The sequence below is a fragment of the Histoplasma capsulatum genome, genomic scaffold (assembly GCF_000149585.1).
Source record: "Histoplasma capsulatum NAm1 scaffold_7 genomic scaffold, whole genome shotgun sequence".
NCBI classification, from domain to species: domain Eukaryota; kingdom Fungi; phylum Ascomycota; class Eurotiomycetes; order Onygenales; family Ajellomycetaceae; genus Histoplasma; species Histoplasma mississippiense.
Window position 1 is genome coordinate 2,242,365 of NW_001813976.1, and position 13,783 is coordinate 2,256,147.

The following is a 13,783-nucleotide window of genomic DNA, read 5'->3' on the forward strand; positions in this document are numbered from 1 at the left end:
GCTTTTTTTCTCATCTATCCACCCTCCACCCCCCAACCATTTATCGAACCCTATAAGTTGTTGAAGTCGCTTCGTGTTTTATTCCACTTCCTTAGCCTACACTTGAGGCTCCACGCGCTTGTTCCCTTAGCGTGCGACCTGGAATTGTTCCGCTTATCTGCTTTAGTACGTGCTTCGCATTCACCACCTTGCATTTCTTTGACAACTCCCTTTCCAAATCAATATCGCTTCCAATCGCTTCCATGACCTCACTAATTTCGTTTTACTCTCATGAATAGAAAGCCAGTTCTGCCTCAACGACCTTGAACAAAAGTTAATCGCTTTCCAGCATTAAAACAGAAAAAAACAAAAGGATTTATTTGCACCGAAAATATCCGTCCACACCACTACCAATTATTTCTCTCTACGTTCCAATTCCATCTTAGCTTCTCTTTAACATTTCAAAATGGCAAGCAACGAATCTCGTGACGCCGCACCGGCCGTGACCGATGAAGTCATGACAGACTACAGTCGCACTGAGCAGGGCGAACCTGAAGGTCCACCGAAGACTGATGAGGAATATGCCCAGTCCACGCTGACCCTTCGCGCCATTGTTTCCTCCAAAGAGGCTGGTGTAATTATTGGCAAAGCTGGGAAGAATGTGGCAGACCTACGTGACGAGACTGGTGTGAAAGCTGGCGTGAGCAAGGTCGTACAAGGTGTCCATGATCGAGTTTTAACCGTCACTGGACCTCTTCAAGGTACTGCCAAAGCGTACGCCATCGTCGCCAAGGGTTTGCTTGAGGGTGCTCCTCAGCTTGGAATGGGTGGAGTTGCTTCGAATAACGGTACCCATCGTAAGTGGCTCTACACATTTGCTCTATTCATCCTCTTCGCCTCCTCAATGATGCGTTCGGTGACTGTCTTTTACCCATAAGATACGAGCCCATATCTGTATCCCACAATTTCACATTTATCAACATAGTTATTTCTGTCCAGTTACTTACTTCCTCTAGCTGTTCGCCTACTCATCTCTCACAATCAAATGGGTACGATCATTGGCCGTCAAGGTTTGAAGATCAAGTATATCCAGGACGCTTCTGGCGTTAGGATGGTCGCACAGAAGGAGATGCTCCCACAGTCTACCGAACGGATCGTCGAAGTTCAAGGTACCCCAGAAGGGATCGAGAAGGCTGTGTGGGAAATTGGCAAGTGTCTTATTGATGACTGGCAACGCGGGACTGGGACTGTCCTCTACAACCCCGCTGTTCGCGCATCTGTAGGCGGCGGCCCACTCAATAATTCGCTTGGATCTGGGGCTTCTACAGGCGGTTACGGTGGACGTTCCTACAACCGTACCGGAAATGGTGCCGATTTCAGCGATCAAACGGGGGGCTATAACCGACGTTCCAATTCCGATGCAGCCAGTCGTGGCATCCCACTTGTAACTGAAGACGGAGAGGAGGTCCAAACACAGAATATCAGCATCCCGTCCGACATGGTTGGTTGCATTATTGGTCGCGGTGGAAGTAAAATCAGCGAGATTCGAAGGAGCTCAGGCGCTCGTATTTCTATCGCCAAGGCTCCCCATGACGAAACTGGGGAACGTATGTTTACGATCATGGGGAGCGCAGCAGCGAACGAAAAAGCTCTCTATCTCTTGTATGAGAACCTTGAAGCCGAGAAAATGCGCCGCAGCCAGCAACCGCAGGAGTGAAGCAAACCCTCTTTGTCTGAATCGGGTTCGTAGTAGGTTCAAATGGAGCATGGCAGCAGTGCTGTGTTCACTTTACCAACCAAAGCAAACTTTGGATTATTTATAGGCTGTCATCAATCTCGCGTATGTTCCCAAGCCTCGAATCTACAAATCCGCACAATTACCGGTTTCCTTTCAGCCATTCTCCCCCAACGTCCCCCCACAGCCGAAAAGTCTTGCCTGCTCAATAGCGATGCTGTCAGAATGTTACCGGATTGGACTGTTTGGACCTATCGACCTTCGCCACCACAAACCGCTCCGGTTCATTACCCCGGTACTTTCCAATATCTTCATTTCCCGCCTCGTTTCTCGCAATGTACTGGATTATTATTCTTGATCCTACCTAACCTTATCATTCTCTCTTTTCCCTGTTCCCCCGCCTTGAACTCTTACTTTCCGCGCGCCTTAATCCACAGTTTCATTAAAATCCGTAGTTTTTATTACTTCGTGCCGTCTAAAAGTCGCCTCACCTGTTTCCATTCTATCAACGATGAAACGCACAAATGCCAATCCTTCAAAATCTCACGTACCCATTAAAAACTTACTTTTCTCCCTCAATTTTTCTCCATGACTTCCTTCATGCCATTCTCGTATTCCTTCCTTAACTCCCTTCGTCCTTGTTATCCTCCCCCCCTTAAATGGCATTTTCTATTTATCCGCCACAAAAGAAAAAACAATCTCACACGCGCAAATACTCAAACTACCCATGATCCTCCGCTTTGGTCCGATTGCTGCTGTCCTTTCCACGCCCTGTTTCCATTTGTTTTTTCAGTGAACCAACATCATACAATATTTTCTCTCATTGAATCACTGACAAAAAGCTGCACGGAAATTGTTTACAGGTGGGTAGATATTGGGTCTCAAGGGCCCCCACCTCCCTCTCCTTCCTATATATCAATTTGTGTCTTACGATGGAAAGAGCAGGGACGCGCACAAATTAAAAATGAGATTGAAGTCTTAAGTCAACAATATTTTTTTTTTTTTTTTTTTTTTTGATAAAAAAAAAAATTAACCTCTTTAAAGGAATGGGGGAAATAAAAATAAAAATAAAATAGGGAACAAGAAAGAAAATAATTCAAAATCAGAATTGATCAAACCATGTGTCCATTATCGTACTCTTAAAAGCGAAAATAATCAATATTCCCAGAAATTCATTTCAGGTTTTTGCCGAGGAATTCCGACTGCACGGGATAGCAGGCAATCACATGACACACGTTTGCTAAGAAGATGAAAGAGAAGTCCCGCCTCCATTTTGTTGGGCACTAGTTGCCCAGGTGGCCCTCCACCGCATGTGATTAGCGATCACAACAATGAGAAGATTAACCATCCCACACATTTCCTCCATGGATAATCCTGCAATTACTGTACTGATATAAAATTCGAGCGGGACGGCGGATGGACCACTCCCCCCTTCCTCGCTTTTCCCACTCCCTCCCCTGTTTGGAGCATACCAACATCTAACCCGCTGTCCTGGTCCCCTTGGTCAGATTAAATCTGCGCTATTCAGCGTAACAACATTTGGAAGGGGCTCTTTGCGCGCTCCACGCCTGTAATGACCTTCCGGTGCGCCTAGAGCCTGAACTCCATTTGGGCGAGTGTTGGTTTGGAAGCAGCCGCTCATTTTTCATTTTTCATCTGTCCGTTTCTTTCACAGCCCTGAGCCGATGTGTCAAACACACTCGCATACAGGCGGACGGCATTCATTATGCACCTCGTTGATGGGCCAGCCCTAAGTCGACGATGGTATTAGAGGCAAACAAACGGGATCGGGACAGATGGGGTCGTGAACGGAAGCCACCCTTCCACTGTCCGTTTTGAGAACACCAAATAAGAAACCAGTCGATTCCGTGCCGTCGGTACATGTATCTAGGGTCAGGTCTAGGTAAAAATTTTCTTTGTTGTCGTTTGTTTGAATTTTTCGCAGTGAAAGTCATGCGGGTGATAAAGGGATATTTGTGGTTTTTTTAATAGAACAAAAGTAGCCAGACGAAAAGGCCTGATGGATTTCTGATTTCGGTAAGTTAATGCAAAATAACACGTTGTCGTTGAATGCTTTCTCTCTTTCTCTCTTTCTTTCTTTCTCGAACTGTCTTTTCCTTAAAATATAGGTTTTCCTTGTCTTCTTTGCATGCTTGGATCTGTAACTAACTGGCTAAACCGACTGTTGGCTTACATATGATTCCAAAGGCCGACTTCCGCTTTCGTTTTCTCAAATCTCTCACATACAACGTGGGTTAATGGTACATACTCTCGGAATCATTGCAGCTGCCCGTGGACAGAAACAGGGAGTTTTGATTTTTAGAGAGCATCGACTTTCACAGTATCTCAGAGCCATGAATGCAGGAAGTCCCTAGGAGCGACCCAAATGTGCCTCATCTTGGAAATTCTTCGTGCTGTATTCTTTTTTTGTGCAACAGCACTGACTCCTACCAGCAAACATTCATGGTGAGGGAACGGGGCATTTGGCGGTGGGGAAATTCGAATTACGTAGATCGAGTGCTAGTGATATGATCCACTTTGTCCATTCGTATATGATTATCCGAGGGCACCTAGTTTGCACCCGATGTCCACGTTTCGAACATCAGTGATCTCATCAGCAACTTGCCGAACAAGTTATTTAAATGCTAGTATAGTGTGGGGGTGCATCTCCTTGGAGCATTTTTATTCTTGTAGAATGACGAAATTTGTCCTGGCTAGTAAACCATCCATATGTAATTTCATATTTAAACCGGTTATCCTCGTTTCCAAGTAAGTCTATTCTATTTCCTTTCTTTGCCCACGAAGCGTGTAAAAATGAGAAACGTAAATTAAAGGGGAAAAGAGATCAAGTTAAGGCTCGGGCTTCCAATTGACTGAACCTTAATAACTACTTCTTCCCAACCCCGCGACACATCGCTGAATCTCTTCTCTGATAATCTTACCAACCTTCCCAACTATACAAAATGACACGAATCCTTCTCACAGGTACAGGAGACGGCCTACTCGCCTCCCGCAAAAACATAAATTCGGCAAATTTGCGGAAAGACAAACTAACAAAGTGTTTATACGTGCAGGTGGAAGCGGTTTCATCGCGGCTCATGTCCTGGACGCTCTTCTCCACCGCGGCCACTCGGTGGTGACTACCGTGCGCTCAGAAGAAAAGGCTCGTAAAATCAGAGACTCTCATCCAGATGTGCCGAAGGACAAACTAGACTTCGTGATCGTGGAGGACATCGCGAAACTTGATGGTAATTATGTCGCGCCGAACAATTGCTTAGCCCACCCCATGGCTACTTGCTCCCACAATTGGTTGATTGGATATAAATATAAATATATATATATATATGTATAGCATTTGACGAGGCTGTTATCGCGGACCCGCCCTTCGAGGTTGTTATTCACACGGCCAGTCCCTTCCACTTCAGAGCTGATAATAACCAAACCGAATATCTCGATCCCGGTACGTATAGAGATAATGTTTGTATCTCTTTGATTGCAGAATGACATGTTCAACCGGATTCCCACTGACTTATTTGTTTGCCAAAAAAAAAAAAAATAAAAATAAAAATAACACACAGCTATCAATGGCACTGTTGGAATCCTCCGTGCCATCAAACGAAGTGCGCCAACGGTCAAGCATGTAGTTATTACATCTTCCTTCGCCGCTATCATTGATGCCAAGAAGCCTCCTACGTATAAATACTCAGAGGTGCACAAATCCGCCGTTTGCTGCCCTTGATGTGGTAAATATCTACGTCATCTAACATTAGCAACAGGCAGATTGGAATCCCATCACAGAGGCAGAAGCACTTCTCAACCCAATTTATGGTTATCGGGCGAGCAAGACATTTGCTGTACGTTTGTGGTAAACCCCTGTTTAAATGATTATGAGAACCCCCACCCCCACCATCAGAAAAAATAAAAATAAAAATAAAAAAGCAAAATAGCTGACATGAACGTTACAGGAAAGGGCCGCTTGGGAATTTGTTGAAAAGGGGAAACCAAACTTCACCATCACGACGGTATGCACAACGACTTAAATATCCATTCTACCATAGATACAGTACAAACCCAATTGAACCGCTGCTAAGACGGAACAGATAAACCCCCCTGTCGTCCTCGGGCCAATCATCCACCATGTGGACTCCATCGCCACGCTCAACACCTCCAACGAGCGTATTCGCGACCTGATCACGGGGGCCGCAAAGCACTCATGCCCGCCAACAGGCACGTATCTATGGGTCGACGTGCGCGACGTCGCTCTCGCGCACATACTCGCTGCTGAAAAACAGAAGGAAGCTGCCAATCAGCGCTTCTTTGTCACAGCGGGCAACTTCAGCAATCGCCAGGTGGCCGGTATCATCTACGAGGAATTTCCACAGCTGAGGGAGAAGTTGCCGGTGGAGGAAAATGCATTGAAACCTGGTGATTTCCCCGCAGAGGGATATTCTGGGTTTGATAATAAGAGGTCGAGGGAGGTGTTGGGGTTGGAGTATCGGTCGTTGAGGCAGAGTGTGGTTGATACAGTGAAGAGCCTTCTAGAGATTAAAGGGTAGGCGATCATGGAATATTTCCTTGTTGTATATATCTTGTCGTAGAAGTTCATAGGGTGTTGGTGTTTGCGGAGAGGTGGTGTGGAGGTATCCTCGCACATCACCGTTCAAAGGAAGTCATATCTTGGTGCTGCCCTGCCGCGGTTTCCCAAACTCCTTAACACTTCTGTTTCGGAGCATCTCATATACTTACATCAGTTTTTCCAACCAATACTTGTCTACACCTAGGTGGGTAGGTTGGTACCTTGGTTAGATCACCTTTTGAATAGACAAGAACGGACACCCCTGAATTCTCACTTAAGACATTCGTATCAGTTAACCTGCACTGCGCGATCGAGTCTTTCTTGGCTAACTCACATTTTTGTTACAATTGATATTCTTTTCTCTTACTTTCTATGTTTGAGTGTAATTTTCTGGCCGAGAATGCTGGCTTTTTCTGAATGTGTAGTTGATTTCTGGATTGTTGGAAGGATCTGGGGAACTTTGGATAACCGAGGATGAATCTGATGAGGTAGTTGCGCTCTGGCAGTCAGCGGCTGAACAAAACGTATATATCATACCAGCAAAGCTGGGGAATGTTAAAAAACTGGGGTATAAGTTGTAAATTACATTGCTTTAGCCATGAACATGATATGATATCTGCATAAATGCGTAATGGTATGGATTGCAATACGCAAGCATGAACCACCCTTTTTGTTTTCTGCTTTGTTTGTTTCTTGTCTTTGTAAAATCCCTGATTAAAATTGCGGAAGAGTGTACCTATGCTCTGCCTCCGTCCGTTCTGCCTTCTCGCGACCCCTGCCTGACTATTAATGTATGACGAAGTACGCATGAGAAATGTGGGTGGATATATGGATCGTTAAAAAGGATCAAGTTCCGAAGCAACGTATTCTGCAAATATCCGAGCAACTTCCAAGATCTATCATACTTCCATTTCGAAAATGTGTGATAGCCGCATGCGGCGAAACCCTTCTCCAATCAATATAATGGCATGGATACCATACCCTGGTTCTTCCAAGGGCGTAAGGATGACTTGCTTCGCAAGGAGGGGTGGTCAAGGTGGCTCTACTGTTCTGTGGCGTCATCACCTGCAGGACAGAAAGCTACAGAAAAGAGAAAAGAGAAAAGAGAGCACAACAGAAGAAAAATGGGAGAACACTGCGAAACCTAGCATGAGGTAACAACAAACCGGCAACAGGCGGGGTTATGAATCGTGGAAGATGCCGCCCGGGTCTGGCCTACTATAAATATTATCCTAAGCCATCAATTTTGGATTCCTCATAGCGATACAACGACCGACACTACCTTACTTCATCGCCTACTCAACTTGCTGTCCGCCGCCCACTTTACACTTGATGGCTACCATGGACACGTCCAGTTATTTAATTGTAGGCGCCGGATGTTTTGGTGCTTCCACGGCCCTTGCGCTCAAGAAAGCGAAACCCAACGCACATGTCACGTTGGTCGACCGTACCCCTTACCCATGCCCATCTGCCGCAGCTCACGACCTGAACAAGATCATCAGAGCCGAATATGAAGATCCTATGTATATGCGTCTCGCTCTAGAAGCACAGGAGCAGTGGCGTACCGATCCTGTGTTAAAACGTTACTTTCACAAGACGGGTATCCTATTTATCGGCATTGAGGCGCCTGGCCAGGCTGTTGTGAGGAACTACGAGAAGGTGCTTGGCGAAGGTAACTCTCCCGCTGTTCTCCTGGATCCGGAAGATGCCAAAGCTCGCTTTGGTGGAATCTTTCAGGACGGAGATTGGACTGGAGTCACCAAGTGTACTTGGAATCCCCTTGCAGGATGGGGTGACGCCGCCAATGCCCTGCGTGCTGTCATCCAGTCTGCCGTTGATATTGGGATCAAGTATATCCAGGCGACGGTTACAAAAGTTGCATTTGACTCGAACGGCAACTGTTCCGGAATTACGACCCTGGAAGACATCCAACTGTCTGCTGATAAGGTCATTCTCTGCACTGGGGCATATACTCCCTGGATTTTGGCTGAGAGCGACCCAGACCGTCCAGAGATACAAGCCCGTAATCGAATGGTTGCGGCTGCTTCCATTATGTGTGCTTTCAGCCTCCCCGAGGATCAAGTAGAGAAATTTAGCGATTGTCCCATTGTTGTGCACCCAATGGGTGAATATCCAGGTAGCTCGCTCCTGGATTCCCCTATTGGAAAATGACTAGCTAATATCCCAACGTACCAGCCGAATGCATTCCACAGAGCGAACCAGGCCTCATAAAATGCACACACGAACGGAGCTTTACCCACAAAGTGTTCCACGAAGCCTCCAAGCAGGACATTTCTGTGCCTCCCCCACGTGTCACTCAACAGACATTTTCCCAAGACGTACCCCAGGGGCTGAAGGACGAGGCCATGGCAGCGCGAGATAAACTCTTCGGTAACTGGATAAATAATATGGAGCCGAAGCAGTATCGGATGTGCTGGTGAGGCTCGAATCAAAATTGCCAAACGCATTATCGTCCATTTGAATCTAACAAAATGTAACTCAGGGATTCCATCACGCCAAATCAGGACTGGATAATTTCACCACATCCCCATGTTCAGAACCTGTATATTGTAGGCGGCGGATCCTTCCATGCGTGGAAGTTCTTGCCCAATGTTGGGAAGTATGTTGTCCAGATGATCGACAACGAGCTGGGAGAGGAGTTTGTACGGCGATGGGCGTGGGATCGGAGTGATGAGGGTGGGAACTGCGCCAGCTATATACCTACGAGAGATTTGAAGGATGTGCCGGGCTATTCGTAAGATCAAAGACGGGGGGAATTACTAGTTACCAAATCACGATTTGCAACCAGCTAGTACATATGTTGTTATAACTAAGTCTTCGAACCACTTATGAGAATTTTAGCGACTGTTGGTCCTATTCGTTATTTCGCACATTTTTCACGCCGTCTCATTTCAAGAGAGGGAGTCCTCCAATCAATGCCTTCTTCGAACCTGGTTCCCTAAATGTGTCTTGAACCAATGTTTTATTTCACCTTTTCCACAGTCGCCGCCTTCCAACTCCATCAGTATACGCGCATAACTGATATCATGGGATGTGAACGTGAGGTTCGTTTTGAACTGCGGATTAAAAACATCTTCTCGCTTCCCTCCTATGTGCAGCGTCCAATCGGTAGTTAACTGACTAGTCAGTTAGTGGCTTGATTGGATAAAGTTTGGCACTATTTCATCTTCCACTGCGATCATCAACAGCTTCATGAAGCAGTTCAATTCAAATAGCTAAAAGATACAAACGTACGGGGAAAAAGCCAACGAAAGAAAATGGGTTAAATATGTTGCTAAATGAAGAGCTATCAATCACGATCTTCTTTTTCATTAATTCTTCTCCATTGACATTCTGGCGAGCTTACAAAGAAGTGCTATGGATATCAAGCACAGGAGATAAGGTACTGGTCTAGGAAAGTTACCATCAGCTTTGAACACAAAATTCGTCAGGTGGGGAAGATATTAATATACTCACAAAATTCACCTAGAGGAGATGCCCACCAACCCTTCAGCATCATCCCAGACTGCTCAAACTGCATCTTCATGATGTCAGGTCCATATTTCCAGGATCCGAAAAACTCAATTACTTCGCCTTCGCCGACATGTAGCCCGAGATCTGGGCAATCTACATCCTTGGTTGCAAGGAGGGAAAATTTGTGAGGGGAGTCTCGCACTGAAACACCCATCAACCCCCTTTCTTCTGTTTGAGCAAGCCTTTTCCAGGAGATCGTGGAATATGAAAACCATTGCGGATGCAGCTTTCCCAGACACCATCTTATTCGTGATACATTCTTTCCAGTTCCTCGCGGCCTCCTTAGCGCATCCATCCCAAATTAACATCAAAGTCCGATGGCCCCAGAACCTCTCGCCACGGTTGCATACGTTCCACTGCTAGGTCGAAGGTGTCGTTTCCAAACATAGAGCCCTATGAAAGGGACGCACTTTGGCGTATCCACCGATCGAAGCCATTGGCGTCCATCCTCAAAGGTACCCCAAAGCCCGTAGCATTTAACGTGCTGGTATCTGTTGGCCAGATACGTCATGCTCTCCTCCAAAGCATCTCGACTGATGTCAAGCGCAAAGTACGAAACGGGGATCCTTAACGACTCCAACTGCTGCAAAAGGCAAGCAGGCTTCCGGATGTCTCTGCCGCCCAGGTTAGTTTATATTCTATCATCTGGCAACAGGATTTTGTGGGGCGATTTCATGCTGGCGAAATACCTACCCAGAGCCCATATCTACAATGGTGCACCCTAGAGGTATCTCCTCGCAGATAGCAGCACCGTGGCACTCTAAGAGACTGATCTCGTCTCGAGTTTGGTGGTAATCGGCGAGCCAGCATACCTGATTCCAGAGCTGGAGTCCCAATCCATAGTAAAAAAGCTCCGTGGGGAAGGAACGCGACGATTTCCCATCACTGGAAATAAAGTCTTCCTTGAGCTTTACCTTCAGACTGTCCCCCAACCCACTACCGCCAATGTCGAGAACCTCCCCGACTCTCAAGGAAGATGGCATTTTCAAAAAATTTAAGAACTGAGTGGAGATTTGTATCTTGATCGTATAATGCAAAGATAAAACGCCTGTCCCAATATCTATTCTCACGGATATTGTTTGTCCAAGTGAACCAAAAGCCCACACCTGCAGTCGCGGCGCGATTTAAGGCTTTATATGCTCCCACATGCCAAGGGAGATGAGCCCCTTGAGGCTCTATTCATAAATCCAACCCTCGCCAGCTAACACAACATTCTGCTCTTCCCATAGCGGAAGTGTTTGCCCAAATCTTCCAAATTCTAGGTCGACAGGCTCAGGGCGAGTGACAGCTACATCATAACCATGAGATATTGGATCTGCCACCGTACTACGGAGTAAGCCTCATCCAGAAAACGCTAGCCAATTACAGTCCTTTTGCACTTTATCTAGTGTTGTCTTCTCTTCCATCCTAGAGAGAGGAGAAATGTTTGGGGGCTATATTCGCCTCGTTCATGCACGTCTGTTTTCTCCTTTCTTGCCGTGTCCGAGTCGGGAATATGGTCCAGCATTATGTTCAAAGGGGCTCGCGAACAGGCGTCACCCTGTAGGTATTTACACATTCGACTTCTCTGCGAGCCAATTGAGGTCGCCATCTCACTCGACATTCAACGGAAGAAGATGCTGTCATGTAGACTACTTCCGATGCTGTGTATAGGTCTGTGTTGGGCGAGACGGAATGGTTGCCTGAGATTTTGGGTACCCGATTTATTGAAAGAGAACAAAAAAGGAAAAAGAAAAAAGAAGGCAGCTTCCCTTGCGATGAGAATTGAGGCTCATAATGCAAGAATCAACTATTCATTCCTATGGACGGCTGCTGGAAGCCTAGTGTCCCGAGAATATTTTGCCTTAAATTTTGAACCTACTATCCAGAATTGCGTTTCTTCTCTCAATATATCGCATTACAAAATTGGCGGTCCTACAATAACTAATACGGAGTTATTGCTACGTTAAACTCACCCATCCCACCTTGTCGAGAAGATACGCCACCATATCCTCCCACCATGCCCTCCGCTCTCCAATAGGAACAGCATTATCGAAATTATCCTCATCCACAAGTTCGGCATCCATCCACTCCCACAATACCTGGACAGCTTCCCAGACTGGTGGCACGCTCTGGAAACCGTAGTCAGAAATTACTCCTTTGATATGTTCGCGATCTAACATGCAATGTCTAGGTGTGGACCAATCACACATTTACATAGCATGAGGGATCGAAAATATAGAGTGGTGGGAACTCACCGATCGACAGCTGGCAGCTAAGAGAACCGTCTCAAACCAATCCCTGGCTACATCTCGGTCATGCTGTTGATATGAAACTAGCGACATGATAAAGACGCAGAAGAATGGAGCCTGAGAAGTGAAGAGTGCTCCGTTGTAGGGCATCCGCTGCACACATGTCATCAGTGTCTTTAACGCCGCGCAGACATCTGGGTGGCAGCGCGGTTTCCTGCGTTCTGTCAGCCTTCCCGTTCGACACAATGATTAAGGATATAGAAAAAATGATGAGCTAGGAATGATGGGGAGAATAGAGAGGAGATCGTTGTCAATCTGCCCACCGGAAGAAGCGACAGTGCAAATATATTTTTGCTGCACAAACCCAAGTTTCCCCGGTCAATTCAGTGACTTTGGTTGCCGTATTCACCTTTCCGTCAACGTCGAGGATGCAGGATTCAAGGAGGGCATCAGTCGTTGCATATCCTTCTGAAAGTTCTGACCTCTGGTGGAAGTCATGCAACATTTCCTCAATTTTCAACGCGCCAATTGGTGTAACAATTGAATGAGGATTCTTTGCTCACAGGTTAGTTAACTTCCTGTACAGCTCTAAGGTGGAAAGGGGAGGGGGGTTGCGCGAAGGGAAATACACACTGCTATCATTCTTGCTGATATATGTGTTATCTGGGCAATTATGTGCAGCAGTTTTGGTGAGAGGCCAGTGCCTCCATGAATGGTACGAACTTCCCTTTCGGTGCCCTCCAGCAGCCATCCAAAGCGGCGGTCGTTCTCACGTAACTGGAGGGGCGTAACGGGTTCCGCAAGAACACATGCCAGGGAGGCCCAATTGGCATTGGCCAGCCAGGCTTTGTCACACTGAACGTTAGTAACTTTCCAGTAGCGGTAACCGGGATCAGAATGGTCAAGGATGGCTTTGGCCAGATGTGCCCCTTTATACCAGTTTGGAGTTTCCCCTTTGGGCTTTCGGAGCTCCCAGTTAACGCACTACAAGGACCTGACTTAGCGGATTTTCATGATTCGCAAGGAAGAATTATACAAAAATTGATATAGAGGAATTGGTTCTCACATCGTCAACAAGAAGCAGCAATATGGCTGCGACAATGCCCTCTGATTTTGAAACAGCATGTGCTTCGGGCCTCTCCAGGCCTGCAGTGATCAATTCTGTGGCCTTGCGATAATGCGCATTCGTTCTTTTGCGCAGGTCATCCTTGTGCACATAGTCAAGCACGTATCCTCCAACGAGAGCGAGAATAGCGTGTTTGACGGCATCTTCGGTTGCGATCATGGATGCAATCTCCGTGAGCCAGAAATTCGTTTGCGACAGAAGCGTCCGACCTTGGCAGTAGGCGACTAAATCTGTCAAAGTCAGCAGAGGGAATACACGAATACCTTAACCCCGGTTTCTCTTACAGAATTTAAGGAGCTTCCCGTCAACTGCGTCCAATTTCACGCCACTGGCAAAGTTCGGAGGCAAATAGGGAATATTGTCGAACATGGAGTTAGCTTCCGTGGTGCTTCGATGATACACACCCAGAGAACTTGCTCCAAATCTTCTCTTCGCTGATTTGTTACTGCTCTCATCCAACTCCGCATTTCGAATGCGAAATTTGATGTACCCGTTGACACTGCCGTCCTCCGGGGTTAGTATTTGGGTACGCAGAGTTTCATGTCGGGATGGTGCATTGTCTGAGTACGGCTTTGAGAGAGAGAGGTTGATAAAACGGTCTT

The 13,783-nt window shown here is 46.5% G+C and overlaps 5 protein-coding genes across 5 annotated transcripts; 3 read left to right on the top strand and 2 right to left on the bottom strand.

Annotated features, from left to right (window-relative positions):
- Window positions 1–445: 445 nt before the first annotated feature.
- Window positions 446–1,696, top strand: HCAG_06295 (predicted protein; the record flags this gene model as incomplete). The annotated part of the gene is made up of 2 exons (XM_001538640.1): window positions 446–836; window positions 996–1,696. 2 exons carry the CDS (start codon window positions 446–448, stop codon window positions 1,694–1,696), a joined length of 1,092 nt encoding a protein of 363 aa, XP_001538690.1.
- Window positions 1,697–4,677: 2,981 nt separating this feature from the next.
- On the top strand, window positions 4,678–6,270 carry HCAG_06296 (conserved hypothetical protein; the record flags this gene model as incomplete). The annotated part of the gene is made up of 7 exons (XM_001538641.1): window positions 4,678–4,699; window positions 4,789–4,962; window positions 5,067–5,174; window positions 5,293–5,423; window positions 5,485–5,568; window positions 5,680–5,736; window positions 5,815–6,270. 7 exons carry the CDS (start codon window positions 4,678–4,680, stop codon window positions 6,268–6,270), a joined length of 1,032 nt encoding a protein of 343 aa, XP_001538691.1.
- A 983-nt stretch (window positions 6,271–7,253) lies between these two features.
- HCAG_06297 (predicted protein) lies at window positions 7,254–9,049 on the top strand (the record flags this gene model as incomplete). The annotated part of the gene is made up of 4 exons (XM_001538642.1): window positions 7,254–7,444; window positions 7,793–8,415; window positions 8,487–8,727; window positions 8,794–9,049. 4 exons carry the CDS (start codon window positions 7,254–7,256, stop codon window positions 9,047–9,049), a joined length of 1,311 nt encoding a protein of 436 aa, XP_001538692.1.
- A 626-nt stretch (window positions 9,050–9,675) lies between these two features.
- On the bottom strand, window positions 9,676–10,807 carry HCAG_06298 (predicted protein; the record flags this gene model as incomplete). The annotated part of the gene is made up of 4 exons (XM_001538643.1): window positions 9,676–9,701; window positions 9,768–10,105; window positions 10,235–10,438; window positions 10,518–10,807. The coding sequence occupies 4 exons, from the start codon at window positions 10,805–10,807 to the stop codon at window positions 9,676–9,678; spliced, it is 858 nt and encodes a 285-aa protein (XP_001538693.1).
- A 901-nt stretch (window positions 10,808–11,708) lies between these two features.
- On the bottom strand, window positions 11,709–13,550 carry HCAG_06299 (predicted protein; the record flags this gene model as incomplete). The annotated part of the gene is made up of 7 exons (XM_001538644.1): window positions 11,709–11,738; window positions 11,780–11,935; window positions 12,062–12,208; window positions 12,420–12,608; window positions 12,779–13,039; window positions 13,122–13,405; window positions 13,466–13,550. The coding sequence occupies 7 exons, from the start codon at window positions 13,548–13,550 to the stop codon at window positions 11,709–11,711; spliced, it is 1,152 nt and encodes a 383-aa protein (XP_001538694.1).
- Between the last annotated feature and the right edge of the window lie 233 nt (window positions 13,551–13,783).